The sequence below is a fragment of the Microcaecilia unicolor genome, chromosome 5 (genome assembly GCF_901765095.1).
Source record: "Microcaecilia unicolor chromosome 5, aMicUni1.1, whole genome shotgun sequence".
Taxonomy (NCBI): Eukaryota; Metazoa; Chordata; class Amphibia; order Gymnophiona; family Siphonopidae; genus Microcaecilia; species Microcaecilia unicolor.
Genome location: NC_044035.1, coordinates 250871498 through 250892924, shown reverse-complemented (window position 1 = coordinate 250892924; position 21427 = coordinate 250871498). Strand labels below are relative to the sequence as shown.

General features: G+C 48.3%; 1 protein-coding gene across 2 annotated transcripts in view; it reads right to left on the bottom strand.

The window, feature by feature from the left end:
* FBXO40 (F-box protein 40) overlaps positions 1-21427 on the bottom strand; it is an 83854-nt gene that overhangs the window by 15901 nt on the left and 46526 nt on the right. For both annotated transcript variants that reach the window (XM_030203982.1, XM_030203983.1), the window contains exon 3: positions 18710-20602. In XM_030203982.1, the coding sequence (XP_030059842.1) occupies positions 18710-20602 (1893 nt within the window). The remainder of the gene's footprint in view (positions 1-18709; positions 20603-21427) is intronic.

The following is a 21427-nucleotide window of genomic DNA, read 5'->3' as shown; positions in this document are numbered from 1 at the left end:
CCCCCTCCCGCATGAGTCTTGCACCTCCCTCCCCTCCCCCGCTCTCACCCATCCGCATAGTGTCACTCCGGCCTGAGGCTTCTCCCTCCGACGCTGCTGGCGAATCACATAGCCAGCCTTATTCTGCTTGCGTCGGAGCCTCTCCCTCAGACGCGTCCCGCCTCCTGTAATACAACTTCCTGTCTTACGCAGAGGTGGGACGCATCTGAGGGAGAGGCTCCGACGCAAGCAGATTAAGGCTGGCTATGTGAATTGCTAGCAGCATTGGAGGGAGAACGCCTCAGGCCGGGGTGACCATGCGGATGGGTGAGAGCGGCAGCAGCGGCGGCGGCGGGTGGTGGCGGCGGCGGCGGGGGGGGGGGGGTATATGCCTGTTAATTTTAATTTAAAGCATGTTCTGCAAAGAAGTAGATAAGAGTCTTGGCAAAGTGTTCTTCATGGTTAAAATGGATATTTCTTGGTCTGCATCGTGTCTGTGGTGAACCCCTCTTGGCTTATCGGTTTACATTAGCCGAGGAAATTGGAAACTAATCTGACAGGAAAGGAATTTGGGTTATAAAAGGGACTATATACAAGAAAGACATGTCCAGCTCTGAGCCCAGGGAGATCATGACTGGTTAAAGGTCATGTCAGGAGTACTGGAGTTGAGGCTGGACCCCAGGGTCAAAGTTCTGTGCTCCTAGCATATACCTTACTTTGTTTCTTTCTTCGAAATCTGCAAAAGTCAGTTTAAAAACATTTTGATGTCAAACACATTTTCTTCAAAAGCAATTGCATGCTAACAGGGGTTCACACTGAAGATGGATTTGTAAGAGAAATACACCACTCTGGTCAAAAGCCATCTGTAGGAATCCAGTGTTGGACAGAGAGAGACAGCAGGGCTGGCTCTTCCATTAGGCAGTTGTGTAGAGCAATGTTTTCAACTAATTTATTAAACGGGGTCTACTGAGGATCCAAAGAGGCTGGAGGAGAGCTGACAAAATCTTCCCACCCATGCCCATGTACTAACCATACTGATAATGGCATATCCCAATGATATCTCATTCCCAAAGGCTATTTTGTTTTCATTTCCCTCACCTGGTCTCAGTCCTTTTCTCTCTCTCTCTCTGTACATGGGTGGATGGAGGGGAGAGCAGGGTTGCTGGACATTGGTGGATGGAAGGAAGGGCAGGGGAGAGGAGAGAATCGCTGGGGATGGATGGGTGGAGGGAGGGCAGGGGAGAGGAGAGTTGCTGGATATGGGTGGATGGAGGGGAGAGGAGGGTTGCTGGAAATGGGTGGATGGAGGGGAGGGCAGGGGGAGAAGAGGGTTGCTGGACATAGGTAGAGGGGTGGAGGGGAGAGGAGGGTTGCTGGACATGGGTGGATGGAGGGGAGGGCAGGGGGGAGAGGAGGGTTGCTGGACATGGATGGAAGAGAGGGAAGGGAGAGAGAAGAAATGCTGGACATGGATGGAGGGGGAGGGAGGAGTGAGGAAGGAGATGAGATGAGGGAAAAGGAAGAGAGGAGAAAAACTGCACATGGATGAAGAAAATAGGCAGAAGCTGGATCCACTGGACAGTCCAGTCTGCGAAGGACCCAGCTTTTACTTAAGGATGTAGGACAAGAAATTAAGAAGAAAGGCGGAAAGTAAAGAAATAAATGGAAAGGAAGCCCTGGAAACGGAGTTAAGAGGACAGATAGCAGCAGAATCGGATACTGGGCCAGCATGATCAGAAAAACAAAGTCACCAGACAACAAAGGTAGAAAAGATCATTTTATTTTCATTATAGTGTTTGGAATATGTCCACTTTGAGAATCAGGTGCTCAACATTAAAAGTTTATATTTTTTTACTTATTTATGGCATTTTATCCCACATTAAACATGAATTAGGGTGTTTTGTGGCTCTACATGAGAATTGTGATATTATGATCCCTTGTTTCATATTGTTGATGGTCTGCATTTTCCGTATGGGTGGTATATTGGTGTATTAGGTTCTGCCCAGTGTAATATTTATGGTACAGTAAGGTTCTGAGTGTGTTTTTGCACAAAGCTGTGCATAGTGTTTTGCAGTTGAGCGATTGTGGTTAGTATATGTTTGAGCAACCACTTTATTCTTTGACATATGATACATATCTAATATCTAAATTTAATAAAAGGTATTAATTGTGACTTTTATTTTTATTTATTTCTGTGTGTTATCAGACAATTATGGATTTAAGCTCCACCCCTGGCCCCACCCCCTAACCCCGCCCCCTTAGCCTCCCCAAACAGTTGGGCCACCGACCGCCTATGGTTATGAGTGGGTTTTTGCACAAGTTTGTGTATAGTGTTTTGCACTGGAGAGATTGTGTGTTGGCCTTACTGAGATGGCACCAAAACATCAGAAAGGGTACAGAGCCTAAATCATGATACATTACCTCTTGAAGGATCTACATATAGAGCTTATGCATTTCTAAGGTCTACACTGGTATGGTATGGGAAAGGGGATGGGGAAATACTACTAGAGAGAAAGAGGGAGTGCTGGGTAAGGAGGAAAGAAGGAAGGAAGGAAGGAAGGAAGGAAGGAAGGAAGGAAGGAAGGAAGGAAGGAAGGAAGGGAGAAAGAGCTGGATGTTTTGGGAATAACCATAATATATATGTATGAGATATCGCATACATGTTCATTATGGTTATTTCCATAAAAACGCCAGTTCTTTCTCCCTTCCTTCATATTAGCATATATATATATATATATATATATATATATATATATATATATATATATAATTAATATATATATATATATATATATAATGAATATGCTAATATGCTAATATGCCCCCCCCCCATCCTTTGCCCCCCCAAATGAAACAGTCAAACTACGCCCATGGAAAGAACCCTACTCTTTTCTGCCTGCTGCCACTGCTCTGCCCAGCATTTGCCATGTTTTCAAACTGGCTGCCGAGACTTCCTCTGGTAGTCTCATGGGTATTGGCAGTCTTGCGAGACTGCCACAGGGAAGTCTCAGCAGCCATTCTGAAAACGCAGCGACGCCAAGCAGAGTAGCAATAGCAGGCAGGAAAGAGTGGGGTTCTTTCCTGCCCCTGAAGAGGACGCTAGACCACCAGGGCCCTTCAAGGTAGGACTGGGAAGAGCCCACTGAAGCTCAGGGGGGCTATAGTTTGCAGGGGGGGGGTAGAGAGCCTCTGGGACCTCAGGCAGTGCCCAGTTGTCCATATGGTCAGTCTGCCCCTAATATGTACTCCCAGTATGCCTAAGTATTCTGCCACCGTGGCTAAGCATTTTGTGAAAATACATGTATCTGATGCTAGCCTAAACAGCACAACACTTTCTGTGACTGAGACCATAGAAGATAACCAAATTCCTTTTTGAAAAAAGGGAGCGAAGGTGTTTAGAGTAACCATTCTGAATTTTTCTCCATCAGAAATGTCTTTTTTTGCCACAATAACAGATGGCAGAAAAGACCAGCATGGTCTATCTAGTCTGCCCAGCAAAGTGTCTAGAGTCAAACCTGTCACTCAGGTCTAGGATAGGATGGAATTCCCTTTTTTTTGTGACCAGGAAATATCTGAATTAAAATCCCAGTCTTCTGTGGAATAAAATACAGCCCAGATGGTATAGGTTTGACTGCATTTGATCTGTAAAATGAAGGAGAACTCCTTGGTATTTCCTGATGCTGAGAGTTTGACCAAGATACTCTCTGTGGATATTTTGTTGGTGTTGTAGTCTTCAGCCATTCCAGATGATTTTGAGAACCCAGGTGTCGTACATCACAGTTTATGTAAAATCTTAGCTTCTCTCCAACCAGAATGGAAACTGGTTATGTCTCTCTGGATCCAGTCAAAACCTTGTTCCTGGTTTTGTCTGGGAATATGACTAATTTCTTGGCCCTGTGCTGTTGAAAACAAGTGTAAGGTCCCTTCGGCAAGATCACGGAAGTGGAGGATACATCCCCTCTATGACTAGTATAATCTTCTCGGTGCCCCACTCAAATATCTCCTAGATAATGAGGAAGTTGGGTTGGAGGTTGCATTGGAGTGAGATCTACATAAGTACATAAGCATCGCCATGCCGGGACAGACCAAGGGTCCATCGAGCCCAGCAATCTGTCTCTGACAGCAGCCAAAAGAACAAACAATTTGTCCCGCCCATCCCAGAAATAGTAGATTATTCGCATGTCCATCAATAACATTCTATGGCCTTTTCCTGCACATCATATCACAACTCAGAAGTCAGTAGCCATGAGCATCTGTAAATATTTATATCTATGTTAGAAGCTTTTCATGCCATCTCAAAAGCATCGAAGGTCAATCTGGCCACGTGCTTTCCACACTTCTTCCTTTTTGCCCACTAATTACTAATATTTTTTGATGGTAATCTGAACACTCCTCTCTCTTGTTTACTTTTACTGGATTATTGCATATACTTATTGTAACTCACACAGAATAAATTGATACGCAAGATATAAATAAATAAATAAATAAATAAATAAATAAATGTCTATGACCCTCCCCCCTGAAAAGTGCCTCTGCTGTAGGCAGATGATGGGAAGATTTTCAAGGAGGTCACTAAGACAACAGGGGCTGAGACTGCCAGTCTGATGGGAGGATTTGGGAAGGGCAAGTCCAATAGAGGCAGGGCCAATAGATAACAAAAGGCATGGCATGAAGAAAATTGTGGTCTTTGCTAGCCCACCCCCTCTGAGACCCTGAGTACCAAGGGAGAAGTCCTGGGAACCATGGTGGGAGGAGTTTCAGTGTGTGGTGATTGAAGACCCTGCCACAGAGCCGTGGGTGCCAGTGGAGTGTTCAGACTTGGCAACGAATAGGATTGCTTGAGGAAAAAGACACCCCGGGTAGAACTGGGAGTGGGAATGCCTTACTGCTAGCAGGACTTTCATTGCACATGTGAATGATCCCTGTTCCGGGATGGGAGAGAGAGAATTGAGTTAATCATGTGGAGATGACTGACAAACTGTAAAAAAGTCTATGGGGAGATTACCAAGTACTTCCATATCATCAAGCTGATCAATCCATAGACTGGTGGGTTGTGTCCATCTACCAGCAGGTGGAGATAGAGAGCAAACTTTTGCCTCCCTATATGTGGTCATGTGCTGCCGGAAACTCCCCAGTATGTTCTCTATCTCAGCAGGTGGTGGTCACACACAGCAGCAGCTCTGGCTAGGCCTCCAAGCCTAATTTTTAGGTTTTGTTGAGTGCCTGGGGTTGAGGGCTCTTTTGACCAAGTGCAAACCTGGTGGTGCCAGGTCCCTCCTTTTCTCCCCCCTCCCGCTGGCTCCGTTTAAAAAAAAAAAAAAATTTTTGAACGTCCTTAAAGGCGTTTATTTCGACGTTTATTTAAACGTTTATTGCAGCTACTCACTGGGACACCAGGTCGTTACAGCTCGGAGCGGACAGCAGGTAATTTTTACCTTTTATAGCGGGCAGGGGGTTCCCCGATTTATCTCCACGTGGCATATGGCGTCGGAGGGCGAGGGCGTAAAGAGTCGCTCCCCGGATCGCTTGGGCGCTTCTAGAGGGGATGCGGGGGTCTTAAAGCCTGATTCGCCCTTGTTGGGTGACAGTTTCGTGGCCGATGAATGTCCCGGTCCTTCCTCCGGCGTGGCGATTTTTCCCGCCATAAACGCCCATCCCCCGCTCCTCGCCTCCGCCATCTTGGCCGGCCACGCGGCTCGGACGGCTTCTTCTTGGGCCGCCCTTGAGGTTGGAGACATTAATGCCATGAACGCCCTTAATTTGGGCGACGGCACAAAAGCGGCTAAAGTTAAGAACCGTTCTTCCCGCGCGGCTCCTTCGCGGAGTGTCGCGCCGGACGCCGTTTTGGATGCGCAGCATGTCTCTCCCCCGCTCTTGCGAGCGCCGGTTGAGGGTGCGTCTAGGGCTGTTGCCCAGGCTGCGGAAGTACACAGTCTGGGGGGTTTCTCCCCCGAGTTTGTTTTGCTGCTGCATCAGGCCTTCCTTATGCAAAACGCTGCCCCTGCTCCCTCGTCTGGTAAAGAGGTTGAGGTTCCCAGAGGTAAACGCCCTCAGGTTGATTCCCAGGCCTTGGAGGACTTTGTCTCCTCCGATGTAGATGAGGGCAGCGTATCTGAGGTCTCCCAACGGTCCTTTGCGGATTCCTTGGAGGAGACGGATCCCCGCTCGGATGGAGCGGATGACCCCTCTGCAGCGCGGCTTTTTAGCTCAGAGGATTTGTCCAACCTGTTGGTACAGGCCATGGACACTTTGAAGATTTCCTCTCCGGAGGACGTCTCTCCCTCAGCCCCTGTTGGCTCTGCCATTATGCTGGGGACGAAGCGCCCGCCTAGAACCTTCCACGTGCATGATGCCATGCACACCTTAATTGCGGCTCAATGGGATGTCCCGGAAGCGAGCCTTAAAGTGGCTAGGGCTATGTCCCGCCTCTATCCTTTGACTGAAAGTGAACGTGAGGCCTATCTGTGGCCTACCGTGGATTCTTTAATCACTGCGGTGACTAAGAAAACGGCGTTGCCGGTGGAAGGTGGCACGGCCCTGTAGGACGCCCAAGACAGAAGATTGGAGGCGGCCTTAAGGTCGTCCTTTGAGGCGGCTGCTTTAAGTTTGCAGGCCTCAATTTGCGGCTCCTATGTGGCCAGGGCGTGCCTGACTATGGTGCAGCGGGCTTTCCCCTCGGATCTTTCCTTGAGGGCTGATTGGCCGGCCCTGGAATCGGGCTTAGCCTATTTGGCAGACTTGCTGTATGATGTCTTGAGGGCCTCAGCGAAAGGCATGGCTCAGACAATCTCTGCGCGGCGGTGGCTTTGGCTGAAACATTGGTCTGCTGACCACGCCTCTAAATCCCGCCTGGCTAGATTGCCTTTTAAAGGCAAGCTGCTCTTTGGGGTCGAGCTGGACAAAATCGTGACCGATCTCGGCACGTCTAAGGGCAAGAAGTTACCAGAGGTCAGGGTTTGGGCTAGTACTCGCCCTGGTACCTCCAGAGGACGGTTTCAGGAAGCCCGTCGGTACCGCCCGGGCAGGTCGGGCTCCTCTGCCCCCTCTTCCTTCAAGAGGAACTTCTCCCCCAAGCAGCATTCCTTTCGCAGAGACCGCCGTCCCGGAGGTGCTCCCTCCGGTCCTCCCCCAGGGTCTCGTACCCAATGACGGGGCCTTGGTCCACGCCCCAGTGCAGATTGGAGGACGGCTGTCCTCGTTTATGGGCGAGTGGACCACAATAACTTCAGACGCTTGGGTGCTGGAAGTCATCAGAGACGGCTACAAGCTAGAGTTCTGCCGACCCTTAAGAGACGGGTTTGTACTCTCTCCCTGCAAGTCTCCGGTCAAAGCTGTGGTAGTGCAGCAGACCTTGAACAATCTGATCCGCCTGGGGGCGGTCGTTCCGGTGCCAGAAAATCAGCTTGGCAAGGGATGTTACTCCTTTTTCTTTGTGATACCAAAGAAAGGAGGTTCTATACGGCCTATCCTCGACCTCAAAGGGGTCAATTGGGCCTTGAAAGTTCGGCACTTTCGCATGGAGACCCTCTGCTCTGTTATAGCGGCAGTGAAGGCAGGAGAGTTCCTGGCATCCTTGGACATCAAGGAAGCGTACTTGCATATTCCCATCTGGCCTCCTCATCAACGCTTTCTGCGTTTTGCAGTACTGGGCCGACACTTCCAGTTCAGAGCCCTCCCGTTCGGGTTGGCTACTGCTCCGCGGACCTTCTCCAAAGTAATGGTGGTCATCGCGGCCTTCCTGAGGAAGGAAGGAGTTCAAGTCCATCCTTATCTGGACGACTGGTTGATCCAAGCCCCCTCTTATGCAGAGTGCGGCAAAGCTGTGAACCGGGTGGTTGCTCTTTTGAGCTCCCTGGGGTGGATCATCAACTGGGAGTAAAGCCAGCTGCGCCCGACTCAGTCCCTGGAGTATCTGGGAGTGGGCAGAGTGTTCCTGCCAGACAATCGGATTGTCAAGTTTCAGGCTCAGGTGGACTAGTTCCTAGTAGCCTCTCCTATTCGGGCTTGGGACTACGTGCAGCTGTTGGGCTCTATGACGGCCACGATGGAAGTAGTGCCCTGGGCCAGGGCTCATATGAGACCACTACAACAATCTCTGCTGCTGCGCTGGACTCCGATGTCGGAGGATTATGCTGTGCGCCTTCCCTTGGACCCAGCAGTGCGCAAGGCGCTGAGCTGGTGGACGCAGACAGACAAGTTGTCTGCAGGAATGCCTCTGGTGACCCCGGAGTGGATTGTCGTCACGACAGACGCCTCTTTGATGGGCTGGGGAGCCCACTGCTTGGGAAGGACAGCGCAGGGGCTCTGGTCTCCTGCAGAGGCAAGTGGTCTATCAACCTCCTGGAACTCAGAGCCATTCGGTTGGTGTTGTTGGAGTTCATCCCGGTACTGGTGTTGAAGCCTGTACGGGTCCTGTCGGACAATGCCACGGCTGTGGCCTATGTCAACCGCCAGGGAGGTACCAAGAGCGCCCCTCTAGCCAAGGAGGCCATGAATCTATGCCAGTGGGCGGAAGCGAACCTGGAACAGCTGTCAGCGGCCCACATTGCCGGAGTCATGAATGTCAAGGCGGACTTTCTCAGTCGCCATACCTTGGAGCCCGGAGAGTGGCAGCTATCTGCTCAGGCGTTCTTGGGCATCACGAAGCGCTGGGGCCAGCCGAGCCTAGATCTGATGGCGTCATCGGCCAATTGTCAAGTGCCGCGCTTTTTCAGCAGAGGACGGGACCCTCGATCCCTGGGAGTAGATGCTCTTCTCCAACAGTGGCCGACACAAGAGCTTCTCTATGTGTTCCCGCCCTGGCCTATGTTGGGCAGGGTGCTAGACCGGGTGGCAAAGCATCCGGGCCGGATAATCCTGGTGGGTCCGGATTGGCCCAGACGTCCCTGGTATGCGGACTTGATCAGGCTCTCAGTGGACGAACCTCTGCGACTGCCAGTGGAGCAGGGCCTGTTACATCAGGGTCCCGTGGGGATGGAGGATCCCTCCCCCTTTGGTCTTACGGCCTGGCTATTGAGCGGCAGAGTCTGAGGAAGAAGGGCTTCTCAGACAAGGTCATCGCCACTCTGCTGAGAGCGAGGAAGCGCTCTACTTCTACTGCTTACGCCAGGGTTTGGCGTACCTTTGCAGCGTGGTGTGAAGCAGGTTCACTTTCTCCATTTACTGCTCCAATTTCTTCAGTGCTGGCGTTCCTGCAAGAAGGTCTGGAGAAAGGCCTGTCGCTCAGTTCCCTGAAAGTCCAGGTAGCGGCCCTGGCTTGCTTCAGGGGCCGCCTGAAGGGTGCTTCCCTGGCTTTGCAGCCAGATGTGGTGCGTTTCCTAAAGGGAGTTAATCACCTGCGCCCTCCTCTGCACTCAGTGGTGCCTGCGTGGAATCTCAACCTGGTGCTAAGAGCCTTACAAAGCCGCCTTTTGAACCCTTGTCGAGGGCATCTCTGAAAGACCTGACGTTGAAAGCAGTCTTTTTGGTGGGGGGGGAGGGGGGAAGGTGCCGGTACGCCATACTGGTGCATACTGGCACAAAAAAAATCACTGGATTTACATGACCCATGATACTGCTTTATGCTATGTAGGATCATGCCTATGGAATTCCCTTCCGATTGAAATCCACACAGAATCATCATACAAAATATTAAAAGTCTAATTAAAACCTGGCTATTTTAATTAACTTGCAATTGAACTTGTAACTCCATGTTGGTCAGTACTGCCTTTCCTGTCCTCCACTTCCCCTTTTCCCCATTCCTTGTTTGGTCTCTTTTCCTTCCACCCCACTATGGTTGTATTCCCTTTTCTTTGCATTATCAGAGTTTTTCAAAATTTTTCATCTCAATGCACACTTGTACACCGCTAAAACTGTCAAGGCACACCCCCCACACACATAGTCCAGCATTTTACCATCTTCTCCCTCCACCCGTACCCCCCACACACGGTCCAGCATTGTACCTTCTCCCCACACACACACACACACAAATAGTCCAGCATTTATCTTCTCCTCTCCACCCCACAAATAGTCCAGCATTTACCTTCTCTTCCCCCCTCACAAATAGTTCAGCATCTCTCCCTCCTGACCCCTCTCCAGCCAGTGACCAGACATCTCCCCTTGTCTCTCTTCGTCCCTCCCCACTCCCCTGTACCTTTTAAAAGTTTTCTTGTCTCTAGCGGTCAGCACCAGCAAGCAGCAATTTGAACATCCTTCTCACGCCAACCCTGGAGACTTCCCTCTTACGTAATTCCTGCCTCCACATGAGCAGGAATCATTAGAGAGAAGGCTTCACAGTTGGTGCAAGCAGGATGTATGAACTGCTGCTCACTGCCGCTGACCGCTAGAGAAAAGAAAACTTTTAAAAGGTACACTCCGTTCCAGCACAAATTAAGCTGGATCTTCTAATAAATGATCCTCAATTCCTGCGGCACACTGGTTGAAAAATGCTTCATTAGACTATTGGTTTCAGTGTGACATGCCTCTTCTCTTCTTGCCCAGCTTTCTACTTTTATAATTGTAACTTCTATTCTCTCTTCTCAACAGATTATTTTTATTTGTAAACCGCCTAGTGGCACTCATGTGCGATCAGCGGTATATCAAGCGTTTTGAAATAAATAAATATTGAAGAAGATACTATACAGTGGGGGAAATAAGTATTTGATCCCTTGCTGATTTTGTAAGTTTGCCCACTGACAAAGACATGAGCAGCCCATAATTGAAGGGTAGGTTATTGGTAACAGTGAGAGATAGCACATCACAAATTAAATCCGGAAAATCACATTGTGGAAAGTATATGAATTTATTTGCATTCTGCAGAGGGAAATAAGTATTTGATCCCCCACCAACCAGTAAGAGATCTGGCCCCTACAGACCAGGTAGATGCTCCAAATCAACTCGTTACCTGCATGACAGACAGCTGTCGGCAATGGTCACCTGTATGAAAGACACCTGTCCACAGACTCAGTGAATCAGTCAGACTCTAACCTCTACAAAATGGCCAAGAGCAAGGAGCTGTCTAAGGATGTCAGGGACAAGATCATACACCTGCACAAGGCTGGAATGGGCTACAAAACCATCAGTAAGACGCTGGGCGAGAAGGAGACAACTGTTGGTGCCATAGTAAGAAAATGGAAGAAGTACAAAATGACTGTCAATCGACAAAGATCTGGGGCTCCACGCAAAATCTCACCTCGTGGGGTATCCTTGATCATGAGGAAGGTTAGAAATCAGCCTACAACTACAAGGGGGAAACTTGTCAATGATCTCAAGGCAGCTGGGACCACTGTCACCACGAAAACCATTGGTAACACATTACGACATAACGGATTGCAATCCTGCAGTGCCCGCAAGGTCCCCCTGCTCCGGAAGGCACATGTGACGGCCCGTCTGAAGTTTGCCAGTGAACACCTGGATGATGCCGAGAGTGATTGGGAGAAGGTGCTGTGGTCAGATGAGACAAAAATTGAGCTCTTTGGCATGAACTCAACTCGCCGTGTTTGGAGGAAGAGAAATGGTGCCTATGACCCAAAGAACACCGTCCCCACTGTCAAGCATGGAGGTGGAAATGTTATGTTTTGGGGGTGTTTCTCTGCTAAGGGCACAGGACTACTTCACCGCATCAATGGGAGAATGGATGGGGCCATGTACCATACAATTCTGAGTGACAACCTCCTTCCCTCCGCCAGGGCCTTAAAAATGGGTCGTGGCTGGGTCTTCCAGCACGACAATGACCCAAAACATACAGCCAAGGCAACAAAGGAGTGGCTCAGGAAGAAGCACATTAGGGTCATGGAGTGGCCTAGCCAGTCACCAGACCTTAATCCCATTGAAAACTTATGGAGGGAGCTGAAGCTGCGAGTTGCCAAGCAACAGCCCAGAACTCTTAATGATTTAGAGATGATCTGCAAAGAGGAGTGGACCAAAATTCCTCCTGACATGTGTGCAAACCTCATCATCAACTACAGAAGACGTCTGACCGCTGTGCTTGCCAACAAGGGTTTTGCCACCAAGTATTAGGTCTTGTTTGCCAGAGGGATTAAATACTTATTTCCCTCTGCAGAATGCAAATAAATTCATATACTTTCCACAATGTGATTTTCCGGATTTAATTTGTGATGTGCTATCTCTCACTGTTACCAATAACCTACCCTTCAATTATGGGCTGCTCATGTCTTTGTCAGTGGGCAAACTTACAAAATCAGCAAGGGATCAAATACTTATTTCCCCCACTGTACGTAACTGTGTCTATGCACACCAGAATAGCCACATAAACACATTATATTTGTTTACATTTTGGAGCGGGTAGGCTAAGGGCTCATGAGTTGATGCTTCACGTCATTAAATTCCAGTTCTGGTATTAGAAAATCAATTATGTATTATATACTTTTTACAATAAAGTGCACTCCATTTAACTGCACGTCGGATAAGCGCATGCTCTGTTTTACTGCATGCCGTACTTCGGTCCTGTTTTTGGCGCCATCAATTTCTATGGGGACAAATGTTAGTTTAGCACACAACTGATAAGTGCAAGATTCACTTATATGCATGGTTTAAGACCACTCCTCTGCAGGAAAGACTCCGCATAAGCTCATGCAGGGAATATGGAAGCTGACTGGCACGTGACAAAGGGGCGATAAATTTGAAATCTCGTTGGTTAACTGCCACAGGCAGAATAAGCGAAAGAATGTTGCTAGAGTGTACACTGGAGTCGTTGTCGTCATCGTCATTGCGCAACTGTAAGACTTTAACACTGGCTGAACGAATAGAAGTTCTTAAAAAATTAGAAAACAAACAAAGTCAAGCATCTATTGCTAAAGTATATGGTGTCAATCCCAGTCAAATTCCACGTATCTTGAAACAGAAAGATCAGCTTCTGGAAGACTTGCAAAACAATACAAATCCACACAGGAAACGAAAACGGGCAGGAAAAGCTGAGGATGTAGAAGATGCTCTTCTTCGGTGGTTTTCTCAAGTCAGGAGCAGACAGTTTCCTGTCAGTGGTCCACTGCTTATGGAGAAAGCTAATCAGCTAGCTGAAAGTCTTGGACTAACTAAATTCAAAGCCACTGTTGGATGGTTGGAAAGATGGAAGGAGAGGAACATCAAATTCTAGAAACAGCATGGTGAAAAACAAGACGCTGATGACTTTGGTGCTGAAAATTGGGTTGTTTCAGTTCTTCCTACCATCTTGAACGAGTTTGCACCTCGTGACATTTTCAATGCTGACGAAAACGGTCTCTACTGGCGAGTGATTCCTGATGGAACACTTGCATTCAGACAACAAGCCAAAACTACAGGAAGTAAAACGTTGACGATCCTCCTTTGTTGTAATATGGATGGGAGTGAGAAGTTGGAACCACTCATCATTGGAAAGAGCAAACAGCCCCGTTGCTTCAAGAATGTTAAGCGACTTCCTGTGTCATACGAGGCTAACACAAATTCATGGATGACTGGGGAAATTTGGAAGCAGTGGCTAAAGAAGTTAGACACTAGAATGCGGGCACAAAAGCGTCAGATTTTGTTGCTTTGTGATAATTGTGTTGCACACAGTGATGATGTCAGGCTGTCTAATGTCAAGGTGGTCTTCCTGCCACCAAACACTACCTCTCTGATCCAACCTATGAATCAGGGTATAATAGCCAATTTCAAACAACATTATCGGGCTCTTGTGCTACGTCGTTTGATGAGCGTTATGGATGGCCAGACTGGCAAGGATAAATGTGCTGTTGAACTGGCTCGTAATCTATCACTGCTGAATTCCCTACATATGCAGAAAGAAGCCTGGAATCATGTTACACAGGCAACCATTTTGAACTGCTACAAGCGGGCAAGCTCTGTTAAGGATGTTAAGGTTCCACGTTAGGAGTTACAGACCAAGAAAGGGATCTGGGTGTCGTCGTCGATAATACACTGAAACCTTCTGCTCAGTGTGCTGCTGCGGCTAGGAAAGCGAATAGAATGTTGGGTATTATTAGGAAAGGTATGGAAAACAGGTGTGAGAATGTTATAATGCCGTTGTATTGCTCCATGGTGCGACCGCACCTTGAGTGTTCAATTCTGGTCGCCGCATCTCAAGAAAGATATAGTAGAATTGGAAAAGGTGCAGAGAAGGGCGACTAAAATGATAGCGGGGATGGGACGACTTCCCTATGAAGAAAGATTAAGGAGGCTAGGGCTATTCAGCTTGCAGAAGAGACAGCTGAGGGGAGACATGATAGAGGCATATAAAATAATGAGTGGAGTGGAACAGGTGGATGTGAAGTGTCTGTTCACGCTTTCCAAAAATACTAGGACTAGGGGGCATGCGATGAAACTACAGTGTAGTAAATGCATAGGCGTAGTTTGACTGTTTCATTTGGGGGGGGGCAAAGAATGGGCGGAGCATATTAGCATATCATTTGCATATATAAATATGCAAATGAATATGCTAATATGGAGGAGGGAAATGAAATTTACAGGCAAAATATCACAGACGCATATTTCAAAAAGCTGACACATTTCAATTAATAAATTATGAATAAAATACTTTTATTTACCTTTGTTGTCTGATCATGTAGTTTTTCTATTCGCTTTGATCCCAGTGTCTTCTGTTTTATGCAGTGTCTTCTTTCCAGTAGGCTTCCCTCTGCTCCCCACCCTCCCAGTCCCATCCATCTCTTGCTCCTTCCCTCTGCTCCCCAACCCTCCCAGTTCCATCCATCTTCTGTTCCTTCCCTCTGCTCACCATCCCTCCGTCCCATCCATCTTCTGCTCCTTCCCTCTGCTGTGCCTGACCTCTCCCAATCCCATCCATCTCCTGGTCCATCCCTCTGCTCCCCACCCCCTCGCAGTCCCATCCATCTCTTGCTCCTTCCCTCTGCTTCCCACCCCTCCCAGTCCCATTCATCTCCTGCTTCTTCCCTCTGCTTCCCACCCCACCCAGTCCCATCCATCTCCTGCTCCTTCCCTCTGCTTCCCACCCCACCCAGTCCCATCCATCTCCTGCTCCTTCCCTCTGCTTCCCACCCCTCCCAGTCCCATTCATCTCCTGCTCCTTCCCTCTGCTTCCCACCCCACCCAGTCCCATCCATCTCCTGCTCCTTCCCTCTGCTTCCCACCCCACCCAGTCCCATCCATCTCCTGCTCCTTCCCTCTGCTTCCCACCCTCCCAGTCCCATTCATCTCCTGCTCCTTCCCTCTGCTCCCCACCCCTCCCAGTCCCATTCATCTCCTGCTCCTTCCCTCTGCTTCCCACCCCTCCCAGTCCCATTCATTTCTTGCTCCTTCCCTCTGCTTCCCACCCCTCCCAGTCCCATCCATCTCTTGCTCCTTCCCTCTGCTTCCCACCCCTCCCAGTCCCATTCATTTCTTGCTCCTTCCCTCTGCTTCCCACCCCTCCCAGTCCCATTCATCTCCTGCTCCTTCCCTCTGCTTCCCACCCCTCCCAGTCCCATCCATCTCTTGCTCCTACCCTCTGCTTCCCACCCCTCCCAGTCCCATTCATTTCCTGCTCCTTCCCTCTGCTTCCCACCCCTCCCAGTCCCATCCATCTCTTGCTCCTACCCTCTGCTTCCCACCCCTCCCAGTCCCATTCATTTCCTGCTCCTTCCCTCTGCTTCCCACCCCTCCCAGTCCCATCCATCTCTTGCTCCTTCCCTCTGCTTCCCACCCCTCCCAGTCCCATTCATCTCCTGCTCCTTCCCTCTGCTTCCCACCCCTCCCAGTCCCATCCATCTTCTACTGCCCCCCCCCCCCCCGTGAGGTCCAAGATCGTGACTCCGTTTACCCCCTCTCTTCCTCCCTCCCTCCCTCCGGCGCAGGCAACAGTCTTCGGCTTTTTCAACGTTCCTGGCAGCGGTAGCGATGTACACGCTGCCTTCGGTCTGCCCCGGAAGCCTTCTCTTCAAGTTCCTGTTCCCACCTATGCGGGAACAGGAACTTGAAGAGAAGGCTTTGGGGCAGAGCCAAAGGCAGCGTGTACAACGCTACCGCTGCCAGGAACGCTGGAAGACTGCTGCCTGCGCCGGAGGGAGGGAGGAAGAGAGAGGGGTAGACGGACACGCTCCTCTCCGTCCGCTTGGCTTCCCTGCCCTCTCTGTCTGCGTCCACTCCCGCCCGAAAGGAAATGACGTCAGAGGAAGGCGGGACGCAGATAGAGAGGGCAGGGAAGCCAAGCGGACCGAGAGGAGCGCGTGCCTGCATGTGGTTTTTTTTTTTTTTAACTAATGGTGCGGCGGCGCCTCGCGTCGTTTGGGGGGGCATTGCCCCCCCTCGCCCCCCCCAGTCTACGCCTATGAGTAAATGTAAAACAAATCGGAGAAAATTTTTCTTCACCCAACATATAATTAAACTCTGGAATTCGCTGCCGGAGAAAGTGGTGAAGGCAGTTAGCTTAGCAGAGTTTACAAAGGGGTTGGACGGTTTCCTAAAGGACAAGTCCATAAACTGCTACTAAATGGACTTGGGAAAAATCCACAATTCCAGGAATAACATGTATAGAATGTTTGTACGTTTGGGAAGCTTGCCAGGTGCCCTTGGCCTGGATTGGCCGCTGTCATGGACAGGATGCTGGGCTCGATGGACCCTTGGTCTTTTCCCAGTATGGCATTACTTATGTACTTATGATGTGAAGAGGGACGAAACAGATGCAGCTGTTGCAAACGCGTCGGATAAACAGGCTATTGACATCCCAGCCGGTGTTACTGAAGAGGAGTTTCATCACTACGTAGCTGTTGATTACGATCTACAAACAGCTGACGACAGCACTGATGTCGAGATATGCAGGCAACGGCTGATGATGAAATGAGCAGCGAGGCACATGCTGATGAAATTCAACAACCTCCTGTCACTTTTGCAAGAGCGCTGGAGAGTCTCAACACCGTTCGGACCTATCTGGAGGCCACTGGATGTCAGTGATATGACAGTTTTTACCGTCTGGCAGACGTAGTCTATTTTATTTATTTATTTATTGAATTTGTATCCCACATTTTCCCACCTCTTTGCAGGCTCAATGTGGCTTACAATACATCATGAATGGAACTCACAGACACAAGAGTGTACAGAGCACTATACTGATTACTTCTGTCAGGCTTTCACGGCAGAAACTAGGTTCATGAGCCCTTGGGCCACTGCCGTGGAGCAGCAGTGGCAGGCAAAACCACCCCACACCAGAGACAAGGCAGAACTCTGACAGAAACAGCTAGACGTCACCTGCGCTTGACCGCCCTTCCCCAGGAGTTGAGCCCATGGGTGCAGGTAGCCGGCAGGACTTACCGGACAGGGCAGGCACTGGATACCAACTAGGCTGAACAGGGACTGAGGGCCGGAGGGGAAAGGAATATACATGGGCAGCAAGGCAGGAAACTGGGCTAGGACTCACAGACAGACAATACTACACAAAGCAGGGAATGGACAAGCTAAAGGACAGGAACGGAAAGCTGCCACGCAGCCACTGAAACAGGGTACAAATACTGACAGACAAGAGACAGGACTGAAAGCTGCAGAGCAGCCACTAAAACAGGGTACAAATACAGACAGACAAGAGACAGGACTGAAAGCTTCAGAGCAGTCACTAAGCAAGAGACACAGATAAACAGAAACTAGACAAAGAATACAGACCATAAACAAGACTAGGGAAACAAGCAAATAAACCTAAGCTAAACTACACACAGACTAACTAGAATCAGATAAGGAACTAACAAGAAACCAGACTAGGCAGAAGTGCAACAAAGCACCAACAAACCAGGGACCTTAGACGATGCAAAGGCAAACTCAGAAGGTTTCCAGGTGGTAATAAACCCATCAGCAGCTGAAACTCACTGCAGCAATCATGAGGCAGCTACAGGTGAGGCTAGCAGCCAAACTTCAAACCAAGTCTGGAGGGCTGGAATATCTGGACCGGACTGGACCATAAAGAAAGTCTGGAAAGTTTATGGCAGCCACCGGTTCTGGCCACCAGAGGGCAAGAGGAACACAAACCAAGAAACAGGCAGAAAGCATACTGAAGCACAGAGAGGCTTAACACACACAGGTGCAGTATAGTGGAGTAATCAGAGCCATGCTGGAAGCAGCCAGCACACAGAGACAGAGACAGAACTAACTCAGGAAGAACAGACAGAAGCCAGCTCAGAAGCTGACCGCCGGAAATAAGGTGAGTCTGAGAGGGGTCACGACCACAATCATGACAACTTCAAGTAAGCTTAACGTCAGTTAACGGAGACTGTATACTGTACGTATAATAAACAGTACTGTACATATGTTTATCAGATGTCAAGCTTCTTTGGGTCACAACGGTTAAGTACACGCTCACATGTATTTCTTTGGTCCCAGACCCTTGCACTTAAGCGGATTGCACTGTATATGCTTTGTAATTCAAACAAAATATTTTAGGACCCATATTCAGCTGGCGGTAATCAGTGTTTTGCTGACTGCCACTGCAGCATCAAATATTCGGTTTTGCGGAGCTGGCTAACACATAGCCAGTTAAGTGTTATAATTAGCAATTAACTGCCTATGGGTTACCACATAATGACAGGACTGACTTTTATGCGGTCCTATTTATATGGTTAACCTGACCAATTAAGCGCTCAACATTGGCACTTAACCAGATGCCGACTCCACAAATAGCCAGTTTGCAGTTCAGTGCTAATGGGTTGTTTTCAGCGGTACTAACTGGTGAAGTGCCACTGAACATTAGCAGTTAGCTCCGGTGATTTAACCAGCCAGGAGCTGCTTCTGGCTGGTTAAATTGCTTTGAATATCAACCCCTTACCTTTTTACGAGCTTTCCATGATGTGCCTCCATGGGAATATCTTTTTTTCTCCCACTTTAGAAAGACCATGCCCCTTTCATGTAACAATGTGCCACAGACATCTCTCATCAGAGTAGACACTTGAGACAGCTGCGACAAACTGAAGCTGTCCAAAAATCCAGCAATATGCTGCAGAATTTCCAGAGGAAGACTGGTCAAAGAGTCTTTATTCTTCCCTTGCTGATTTCTGGAAAGGTTGGACTTCACCCCTTGGTAAAGCATAGGTGCAAGCTGTGGCTTAACAGCAAAGGTGTCAAGCTGCTGACTGTAGATTATCTTTGAGTTTTCATCAGGTGGGCGGAATCGTCTTTGAACAAATGTACATCCTAAGTAAGAAAGTGGACAGCGCTGCTGGAACCAGCCATCTAAACAAGACTGGATATCAGAGTGGACATTCTTGAAGTGGGACGGGAACTCATCCCTCCTAAAAAAGTGGTTACAAATAAAGCTGAAAGCAGAACTGCTTTTGTTGTGCCTCTGTGTAACACTCTCATCTTGGAGATCTAAATGGAGTCCTGGATTCCTATCAGGCAAAATATCTGCTAGAACTGTATGTGAAGGAAATCGCTCTAAATCAAAGCTATAAATCTGTGTCCCAATGTCAACAAACAGGCCATCAATAGCCTTCTTCTCAGATATCTCATGACCCTTAAGCTCCCTTTCCATTGCACACAGCAAGGTCGTTTTGATGTCATCTGATTTTGGCAGATCCTCAAGAAGAATTCTTAAATCTGACGTATCTATTGACTTATCTTCCTTTTTCGGTTTTGGTAAACCATCTCCAGTCACTCCTCTCTTTTTACGGTAACTTGAGGGAATTTTGAATGTGTAGACAGTCTTCACTTCTTGTGCTTCAAGGTTACCATAAACAAAGTCTTTTTCCCTGGGTGTGCAAGCTGCCATCTGGCCAAAATGAATTAACATCTTCCCATGATGCACTAGATACATGTTATAATCTCTAATGTCAACTTCCTTTTTCAGCCTTTCCAATACTCCTTCTTGCCAAGGTGCAAGGCCTTTCTTTTCCAAGTATTCTTGTGGTTGGGTTTTATTTTGCTCTTCTACAGGTGAAGCTTCTACCTCCTGTTCATCTTTCTTGCTTTTATTTTGTACTTTTTGTCCTAGGTTTGATACATCAGCTACATCTTTGGATGTTGAATGTTCTTTGCTAAAAATGTGCTCCCATGCTTTATACTTGACCAGGTCTAATGATTCTTTATCCTTTGCTAAAACCTCACACTCAAATTGGCTAAGTTCAGTCTCTTCAGTTTCATTCAACTGCGCAATATCAAACCCATCAGCACCTAGTGTAATATTTTCTCCAGAGTCATACGTTGTGCTTCCACCAACAGCACCTTCAATGTCTTGCATTTCACTAGTTGGCATAATATTTTCAATGTGTTCAGACAGTTCTGGAAAGAGGTGAGCCATGTTGAGAGAGCTAAAGAGAATCTTCTGGTCTCTGAGGGCTAGAAATATATCAAGACATTCTTCACTGTGTTGCTCTTTCATGATATTTTCATACAAAGGTGTTTTGGAATCTATATTAGGCCAACGGTTCCATTCCATAGAACAACAGACTACACTGGCTGGGCAAACTTTTAGGTGCTTTGCAAGCTTAACCCGAGACATGGAAAAAGGACACCCAAATACTGAGTTGAGACAAGGAACCCATTCCAAGGGGCAGAGCAGTTGGTGTTCCTCTTCTTTACATAAGTGAAAAGTGGCACCACAATGGGAGCGACAGTTGATCATTACACATGAGACAGCAGGCTGCAATGAAACTTGGCAATACCGATTGAAACACTTTTCACAGTGACTGTGTTGTCCAGGAGAAGATCTATGTACTCTTCCCTATTAAGAATGAGAGAGAGAGAGAAAGAAACCCAAAGGTTTTAAACAAAGAATTGGGATGCTGTATCTATAGATACTTATCTAAGTTAGCATTTTTATAGCACTACTTTATGTATACAGCACTGTACAATGGTGATGTGTAATCAGTAAAATATGTCACTATCTATCCCAGAGCTTACAATCTAAGTAGGTACCTGAGGTAATGGGAAATAAAGAACACCACTCTATAATTGGGTGCCAGAAGTGAGGTACCTGAATACAGCATTCTATGTTCTAATTCTATATTGGCATAATGGCGCCAATTCTGTTATAGAGTAGTAGCGTAATTAGGCATCTACTGTATGTAGGCATGTCTACATTTGGCACTTATGTGCATAACTTACAGTATTCCATAACTTACGCACATAAATGTTTAACCCATCCGTGCCTCACCCAGGGCGGCCCAAGACTGTCTGATGCCTGAGGCGAAGGGATGGTCTCCTCCCCCAGTCTGATATCTCCCCCCACCCCAGTCTGACATTTCCCCCTTCCTTTCTTTCCCAAATGTACCTCCTTTTCTGACTTTCCAAAAGTTGGGTGGCAGTGGTTCCCATATGCTTGCCTTGCCGCCGGCCCCTTCTCTCTACCGCGACCCGCCCCACTTCCAAAGAAACAGGAAATACATCAGAGAGGCAGGCCGTAAGAGAGAAGGCGTCTGTGGCAGGGTACCATATGGGAACTGTTGCCACCCTGACTTTTGGAAAGCAAGAAAAGAAGATACATTTGGGAAAGGAAGGGTGGAGGGTGATGCCAGAGCACATCAGGCATGGGGGTGGATGCCACTCC